General features: G+C 34.9%; 1 protein-coding gene across 1 annotated transcript in view; it reads right to left on the bottom strand.

Annotated features, from left to right (window-relative positions):
* Nucleotides 1–9,547, bottom strand: part of ABCA12 (ATP-binding cassette, sub-family A (ABC1), member 12) — a 169,772-nt gene that overhangs the window by 58,363 nt on the left and 101,862 nt on the right. Inside the window, exons 16-21 of the mRNA XM_005882288.2 lie at nt 8,235–8,399; nt 7,700–7,910; nt 6,374–6,513; nt 3,482–3,601; nt 2,549–2,639; nt 88–267 (exon numbers count right to left, since the gene is read on the bottom strand). Coding sequence (XP_005882350.1) covers nt 88–267; nt 2,549–2,639; nt 3,482–3,601; nt 6,374–6,513; nt 7,700–7,910; nt 8,235–8,399 — 907 coding nt within the window. The remainder of the gene's footprint in view (nt 1–87; nt 268–2,548; nt 2,640–3,481; nt 3,602–6,373; nt 6,514–7,699; nt 7,911–8,234; nt 8,400–9,547) is intronic.

Here is a 9,547-nt window from a genome sequence, read left to right on the forward strand (position 1 = left end):
TTCTGAGTTCTGGATGAAAAAGGTGAGGGAAGAATTTGGCCAATTTTAGTATAAGAGAAACTCAAACTCTAACTGAATAACACTTACTTCCAAAGAGTTCGTTGCTTTTGTAGAGTCTTTCAGCCTCTCTCTCCATTTCATCTACACTTTCTGCTGCCTGAATGCGGTCATATAATACACAGGAGGAAATATTTACTGTCAGGGAAGATAGTGTGTTGAGATGATCAATGAGGTCGATGCTGTTCTCTAATTTCAGCCTTAGAATATCTGAAGAAGCAAAGCAAAACAGACAGAAAGCATGTTATGATGTTGTATTATAATGTTGTTTCTCCCAGTAGTACTATGAGACAAAAGAATGACTTGGTAAGTATATATTAAACTAGACAATAAATGATAGAAAGTTGCAAAATTTATTCTAAAAATATAATACTCTACATTGAGGAACATATGTCCAGTTTTACAAATATTCATTGAGGACAATGTTCAATTATAAATGCAGTAAACCCAAGCTCAAAGAACAATACAAACTAAGTTAAAAGTATATTCTGCTATAATTTAAATAACCAATGGCTAAATGTGAATAATTTTTTTTAAAAAATCTATCTACATGTAGTTAGAAAAAAAACTATAAACTGGAGATGAAAGTTTCAAATAAACAGTAATGCCTGCTTTGTTTAGAGAATGGGAATGTAATAATTTAAACAAAGAAAAGTTTATTTATTTCATAAATAAAGGAGTAACATTAGCAATTATTCTCAAACTAATTTTCCTCCCCTTGTAAATCCCGGGTACCTAGATGTTTCTTTTAAGACTAACACTTAAAGAACTAAGTTTATTTAAAGAACTTTTAAAGAAAAGTTCTGGGTGTATAGAACAAATAAATTATATTATTTAACATGTTGTTCTACAGAATCATTTCTTAGAAGACTGTGAGAATCTATGCCACACACAACTTTCTAATAGTGTTTGATTTAAAACCTATGTGGGTCATCTCCATTGATATCTGTATTAATAGAGATCTAGATAAAATGATCAAGATTTTATTTCAGGTAATTACTCTAGAAAAAAGAGAATTTAATTGCTCTTTAATTTCATGATTTCTTATAAGGAAATCAACTGAGACAAAGGGCAAATATGAAATTGCAAGTCAATAAATCACTTGGCCAATTAAATTTTCACTGACTTACGAATACTGAGGGGGCTGTGAATATCATAAATTCTTCCTCATAGAACAAACAGGTATCTTCCATTGTCCAGTATAAGACTAAAGTTCTCACAGAAGGCAACTTCTTAAATGAATTTCTCATTAGAATTTAAAGGGAAATAATTTGCTTGATAACTATGTTGGTGGGGGAGGGGTAAAATTGTGGTTGAACAGTGGCCTCCAGTGGTCATTGGAAATCAACACAACACCAAGGATTCTTTAAGAATTCTGGTAGATAGAGTCAAAGAAGAGCTATGAGGGTTAGTGATCCCCAAATTCAAACTATACAGTGCCTTAGATACTAAGCTACATATACAACTACAGATATCAATCGCTATATTCATTTTAGCCATTTTTAAATTCTAAACATTATATCTCTATCTAAAGTTAGGAATGATAAAATTTATGTAAGAACTTTATAGTACATTCATGATATTTTGGTTCCTTGCCCAAATGATACTTTTAGAGAATAAATCCACTAGTACTTTCTTTAATCAAACTAGGCTGGTTATAATAAAGTGAATACAATTATATACAAAGTGCAATACACATGTAGGCATAATTCCTCCCCAATGGTTTGTAACCTAAGACACTATGTCCCTGTAGCTCCAAGGAGGAAGATGGGGTATTTTCCCTTCTGCTGCCAAATTCTGATGCTTTCAATCCCTTCTTCATACCCATGGTTGCATAGCAACAGTGAATCAGACTGAATTAGATGTCTTGCATCCCTCAGGTTGAAGGTGGGGATGTGGCAGAGAGAGAGTGCATGAGTTCAGAAGGTTTCCTTTGATCTTCTTCAGCTGTTCCTTTTAAATGATCATGAGAGGAGGATCCATCCTGACTGCTGATTTAGGTTTATTCTCTTTTGAGTCTCTGCATTGCCTTTGTTTTGCTTTTGACAACTCTCTAAGCTCTCCCCGTTACATTCTGGGTTAGTCAAAGTGATACTGAGGCTAGTGGAGATAAGATGTTAAATGTAGCCAGGAAGAAATCATTTCATCCTCCTTTGTCCTTAAGGACTTGCTTTTCATTAAGCTACAAAAAAATAAAAAGTGTCTTCTTACTTTTAACAACCCACCAACCTATCTGTGATTTTAGAAAAAGCTGCATCTACATGGAATATATAGCCTTATAATTAGTGAAACTAACCACAGGTATAATTAGTACTTATAATGGTACAACTATTGGGGAAGAAGATGAATATATATCCAGGATCTTACTTTTCTTAGAAAAACTAGCTAGAAACCAAATACAAGAAAAAAAGAAAGGAATGTCTCATAGGGGCAATGGTTTTCACATTTCTGACATAATTAGTGAGTAAAAGTTTTGTGAATATGGACTCACCGAGTTCATCTATCTGTTTCAATAGTTCAACGGCATCAAGTCCCACAGAGAATTTTATAAAAACTTGTACAAAGGGATTCCTCAGTGTATTCTAACAAATAATGACAGGAAATCGGTTTTAGTATAAGAGAAAAACATATTTAATCATCATACTGTGAAACACCCACTGTGAAATGAAGCAACCACCATGTACACTATCAATGTACCATGTTGCAAAGGCTCACATAGACATTCTTGATAAAGGAAGAGAAGGTATGTGGCTGGTAATGACCTGAATGGCTGGGCTTTTGCTTATCTGTAGACACAAATTGGTTAGCATGCTATCATGGCTAGATATGACTATAATCATCAACATCATCAATATGTGATTGAAACATTTCCCCATACTATTTGCATCATCTTGAAAATATCCTGCATCTCTCATAAGAATAGCAAATTACACTTTTCAAACAGGCGTCACTGTATTTGAGTTGCATTGTCAAATCTTTAACCTAGAGTGTCATGTGTTTCAACCAAAGAACTCCCCAAATTTAACATTCTTCTCCAGTGTATTAGTATTTTAGGAAACTTGCTTCTGTTAAAATAGCAAAGCACTTTAAAGTAGAGAAATAAATAAATAGGCATGTTTTAATGAGAGTTTATAGCATTTTACTTTTGGGAAACAGATTTATGCCACTGGCTATACCCTCCAGATCAGTGTAAGATGGCTTATCTCTGAATTACAGTCAAGGTGCGATTTAAGAGGTGAGGATGATTATGAACACGAGTGACAGATCTTTTATCCTGTCTCAGACCCACTCTCTGAAGGAGAAGCAATTTTAATCTGTTGAATATGGATATTAAGTCCCTATCTTACCATTCCCATAATGAAGGTGATTAAAATCTCAAAGAATTATACGCCATATGAATGTGAGTGGCAGGACCATCTCCTACCTGGAGCATTGGAATCGTCTGGTTTAACAGATGGAAGGAATTCATGAAAAGTGGTGACTGATTCATCCACTCCTGAGATTTTTCTCTTAATTCTGCCAGCTGCCTCAGAGTTACATTAGACTGAAAGACAAAAAATAAAAACAGATCTGGTTTATTAGTATTTGTCCTAGATTTCATAAAGGTCTCTTACGGTTTTGTTACATAACTTCAAGGAACACTTTTAAAAGGTAAATATTTTCAGAATTTCCCACATGGTCAAAGTTTTTATTTTTTTAATATATTTTTTTATTGATTTTAGTGAGGAAGGGAGAGGGAGAGATAGAAACATCAACAATGAGAGGAATCATTAATTGGCTGCCTCCTGCATGGCCCCCACTGGGGATCGAGTCAACAACCCAGGCATGTGCCATGTGCCCTCACCAGGAATTGAACCATGACCTCCTAGTTCATAGATCGACGCTCAACCACTGAACCACACCAGCTGGGTTGGTCAAAACTTTTTGAATGGCAGCTTTTATAGGGTCAAGATTACTAATAAAAATTCTGGCAAATTTAGGGTTTGCTTCATTTCCAGAATGGAATTTTAGCCAAATGAAAGCATGTTTTCTGCAAATTCTCACAAGTTATTAACTTTACAAATGATACACTTAAGTTTACTGTTAAAGAAATAGTAAAGTTCAAGGATCAAGGAAGAGGATAGAGTCTTATATTGCTGGTGGAAACAGATGTTACAGGCTTTTCTGGAAAGCAATCTGACATTAGTTATTAAAATAAAATATAATACCCTTTAATCTTTCAATCTTGAACATTCATCTCACTGAAATAAAAAATACCATTGTGTAAAATAATATGCACAAGAGTATTTGTTGCCATATTGTTTACATTAGTAAAAATCAAAAGTAAATTCTTGAAATAAAATGAATGCCTAAATAAATGAATGCCTAAATACATAAGTGAATAAATAAATAAATAAAATGAATTCTCAACAATTGAGGATTGGCTGAGTAAACTCTATGGTATGAAAATTTTTCAATCTTCAAAAAGAATGAATTAGTCTATACCTATTGAGTTGGAAGAATTTCCACAAGGTATTATTGTATGAGCAAAGTATTATAATGCTACCTAATTTTAATAATGCAAACAATGACCAAAGAACTCTGCATATGAATATATGTAGTTTAATAATTTATAGATGAGAGAAATGTGCATAAATTATAGAAAGGTACATCCTTGAATGCTAACATTCATTAGTTTACATGGAAGAAAGAGTGGAATAAGGAGGGACAAAAAGAAAAGGTGAGAACTAAGAAGAAAGGAAAGAACAAGAGAGACTGCACTAGAAAATATGCTTGTAATAACTTCATTGTTGCAAAATTATGTACAAATGTGTAGTCAATACAATGAGTAAGGTATTAAAATGTAATGCAATAAAAAATAAAGAACACTCTAGAAATCAGTGATGTCCTCATGTCCATTTCTATAGACCTAAAATAATGTTATATTCACATAAACTATATATATATATGGCTAAGTGACCAGTCGACCAGCCGGTAGGTATGATGCTCACTGACCACCAGGGGGCAGATGCTTAATGCAGGAGCTGCTGAGCCACAGCAACTTGGCAGAGTACTCTCTCGCATTCTGGGACCCCTTGGGGGATGTCGGACTGCTGGTTTCGGCCCTATCCCCACAGGCCAGGCTGAAGGACCCCACCTGCTGGAGGGACTCTGCTCACTCCACAGATACTCTTTGAGCCCTGGTGCTGACCTGGGGAGGGACCACAGGAGGTTGGCTCCAGGGTGTGTCCAGCCTGTGTTGTCCAGTCCTGCCCCACTGGCCACTTTCTAATTAATTTCCTTTCAATATGCATGAAACCATGCACTGGGCCTCTAGTAGTTTAATGACCAAGGAATGGTAAAAGAGATTTTTTTTTAAACTTTTATTCTATCATTTTAAAAGTATTAAGTTTTGCACCAGGCACTGGGCCTCTAGTAGTTTAATGACCAAGTAATGGTAAAACAGAGATTTTTTTTTAACTTTTATTCTATCATTTTAAAAGTATTAAGTTTTGCCTGGCCAGTTTTCTCAGTAGTTAGAGCATCGACCAGTGGACAAAAGGGTCACAGATTCGATTCCCAGTCAAGGGCATATACCTCAATTGCAGGTTTGTACCTCGGCCTGGCCCCAGTCAGGGGGCACAAGCAGGAGGCAACCAATCAATGTGTCTCTCATGTCAATGTTTCTCTCTCTTCCCCCTTTCTCCCTCCCTTCCACTCTGTCTAAAAAGCAATGGGAAAAATATCCTCATGTGAAGATTAAAATAAAAAAGTATTAAGTTTGTAATTCAAATCATTAAAGCCAATTTTAAAAATGAGAGGGAAATGCTATTATGGTTAAATTAGATAAATATAACTACTATTAATAATGTTGTCTTTCTCAACATCTACCTTTTATATAAGATGTTAAATTGTACAACCAAATATGAAGCCAAGAGTCTATAATTTAGGGATTCTTTTTGTTTAAATTGGTTATATAATGGCTCAATATTATTTTTTCTAGTGCCATTCTTTTTACATACTTTGAAAGTTAGACAAAGTTGTAGAAAAATAATTCTACTTTGGGAGATAAATTGAAAAATCTGAGGCCTTGCTTTAGCCTCATTCTCAAGCATCAACATGGTACATTCTCTTCAAAGAACTACTACACAATCTACATTGTTTGCACATATACAGAGCAGAAGTAGAGAACTGTTAATAGCTTCAGAAAGCCAAAGGTAGTAATAGTAGGTAAGATATAAAGAAATCTGAGTCAGCTAGAGTAAATTTAGAAGTTGGCTACTTTAAAAATCATTTTAATATGCATGATAGAAACTTTGATTTATAATGATCAAACCTTTTCCATTATTGCCTTTGTGACTGGAGTATATGGTGCATACAAAATCTTTCCCAGCAACATAGGTTTCAAGAAAGCCCAAATCACAGGTCCAGCAGGCATGTTAATGATGTCTTTATAAAGGGAGAAGCAAAAGGGTGCTGGAAAGAAGAATAAAACATTTTAGTATTTGTATTTCAAATCTATTTCCTGATGGTAAATTAAGACTTCTATCACACCAAAAAATACATGCCTTAGCACTATTAACAGATGTGAGGCATCTGATATCAAAGTTAGAAAGTATAGTAACAAATCTTTTTGGGGTGTAAAAGTCTACCCCAATAAACAAGCTCACAAGAAGTGATGGCATTTTGCCAAGAGGAGTTAGCAAGGTTGAAATTCACATTTCAAAATTGCTTCCAACAGATCCACCTCACCAGCACTTAATTTAAATATATCTATAATAATAAAAGAATAATATGCTAATTAGACCGGATGTCCTCCCAGATTCCTTCCTTCCGGACAAAGCTACAGTGGCAGGCAGGGGCCAAGGCAGAGAGGGCAGAGGCAGCAGAGGCCCACAGTTGCCGTGGCGGTGGGAGCAAAGGCCCTTGCAGGAATTTTGTGCATCAGGCCTCTAGTGTGTGTGTGTGTGTATATATATCTCAGAATGTACCAGATACATAAGAGCTGTTTAATAAATGTTTTGTTGAATGAATAAAAAGGTGAGTAAATGAGTCAATACAATTGCTATATTAAACATCTATATATTATTTGGGAAGAGCTCAGCTGGTAGTGTTTTGCATCTCAAAGTTTATAGATCAAGTAAATGACTTAGTTGTGCCACTAAATGTTCATACATCTGCTGCATTCATGGAATTCTTCCTTTACGCTGATGCAAGTTTCTAGTTCTAGACCGTGAAGAAAAAATATGGACTGAGAAGATTTAAGGTGTGTGTTTTTTATGTTATCTATTGTCAAGGAAGATATAAGTATGACTGACAAATTCTTAGTGTTGTGGTTTAGTGACTAGACTTTGCAGCAGACTGCCTGGGCTCAAATCACAACTCTGATATTTCCAAGTTGGGTGACTGTGACCAGATTCCTTCATCTTTTTGTGCCTCCCATCCTCTTATTAAGATGGAGATACAATCATGCACATCTCATAGGATGGTTGTGAAGAATGAATGAGTTACTATACATAACATGCTTGACATGTGGTAAGTGCTGTACAAATGTTTTCTATTTTTATACTTGGAGGAAATTAACCATTTATTACAGAAGGCTAAGATATAGTAGACAATGTTGTTAGGAGACATTGCCATGCTGATTTTGAAGTATACTCACTGGCATGTATGGGAATTCCATATTTTTCAGCAATTTCCTCTTTACTTAATTTATAAGTCAAAAAGTCTTTGGTGTGGTTGCCTTTTTGCCTCTGGGAGGAGGGCAGCAAGGCGGTTAAGTATTCAGTGGTAATTCCTTGGGAACACAACGCTTGGGAGATGGTACTAAATGACCCTGGAGTTGCACTCATCCGGTTGCTTCTGTACATTGCCTGTGAGATCAAAAGCCATGATTTATGAATATGATATAAGCTATAAATGTTACTGAAAACAATAAAAAAAGAAAACCTGGCCAAACTTAGAGTATTCTTATAGTTTCCATAATTGCTTTAAAACGTGCATCCCAAATGTAAGTGCAGAATATTAAACTTCACCAATTTAAGTGACAAAAATTTTGGTTGGAGTAGCAGTGTTTTCCTGTAGGGGTTTTTTTGCAGTGTACTTTATTTATAACAGTGTATTTTAACCAATTTTAAATAAACATTAATGTGGCAAAGGAATTTTCTGACGAGAACATTCCTGGGTGGCCTTTCTACCTGCGTTAAGGGGACGCTTCTGGGCAGATGCATTTGCTTCAGGGACCTCATTTTGCTGAGCAGCGGATGGGTGCCGGAAGCCAGCTGGTTGAGAATGCCTTTTAGCTTCATGAAGAGTTCTATCAACTTTTCTACTGGCTTTTGATCTTCCCTAGGGAAAATCACCTAACAGAAACAGAATAAAAAAAAATTATTTATGTGGAGAAACCGGAACCTACACACATTGTTGGTGAGAATATTAAAAGGGACAGGAACTTCAGAAAACATTTTGAAGTTTATTAAACGGTTAAACATAAATATACCACACAACCCAGCAATTCCATTCCTAGGTATTTACCTGAGAGAAATGAAAACATATGTCCACACAAAGCTTTGTATGTTCATAGCAGCATTACTCACAATAGCCAACAAGTGGAAACAATCCAAATGAATGGATAAAATATACATCCTTAAACTGGAATACTATTTGACAATTTAAAGGGAAATACTGACATATGCTACAACATGTATGGAACTAAAAAATATTACACTAAGTGAAAAGAGCCAGACACAAAGACCACGTATTGTATGATTCAATTTATATTAAAAGATCTAAAAAAAAAGAGGAAAATCTTGGGCTAAAGGTCAAAATGAGAAGTGACTGAAAATGGACACAGGTTTCTTTTGGAATTTATATATATGTTCTATAATTAGATTGTGGTAATAATTGCACAATTTTTCATATTTACTAAAAAAATTTAAATTGTACGCTTCAGTGAATTTTATGCTATCTAAATAATTCCTCAATAAAGTTTCCCAAGATAAATTATTTAAAAAGTCAGGAAGGTAAATATCAATTACATAATCCTTCATGTATACTATTACTCAAAATCATATAATGTGCTCCTCAAAAGCAGGAAAACTCTGTCCAAAAGCTCACGTGCTTTATCAGGCTTAATCAGAATCACACAATGCATTTCTGCTGCAGAAAAACAACAACACTTAAAATATTTCAAAAATTTAAAGTCATTTTATCCTCTCATTCATTTATTTATTAAACAAACATTAACTAAAAGCCTACTACATTCCCAGCACTGGGCAAGGCGATGGGTGTATAGTGATGCAGAAATTGTCATCCTCTTTCCAATGAGAGAGCTTTGGTCTAAGGAGGAACAGATATCAAATAAGTCAACAAACAAAAGGCTGGGGAATATGAGGAGCTAGAATTTAACTAAGAAATAAAAGGGGCTCTTTCCAAGATAGAATCCCAAAGAAGAGAAAGAACAAATGATAAAACAATAAGGAGAAGAAGGTTATAGACTGAGGGGGTAGGG

The sequence above is a fragment of the Myotis brandtii genome, unplaced genomic scaffold, assembly GCF_000412655.1.
Source record: "Myotis brandtii unplaced genomic scaffold, ASM41265v1 scaffold702, whole genome shotgun sequence".
NCBI lineage: Eukaryota > Metazoa > Chordata > Mammalia > Chiroptera > Vespertilionidae > Myotis > Myotis brandtii.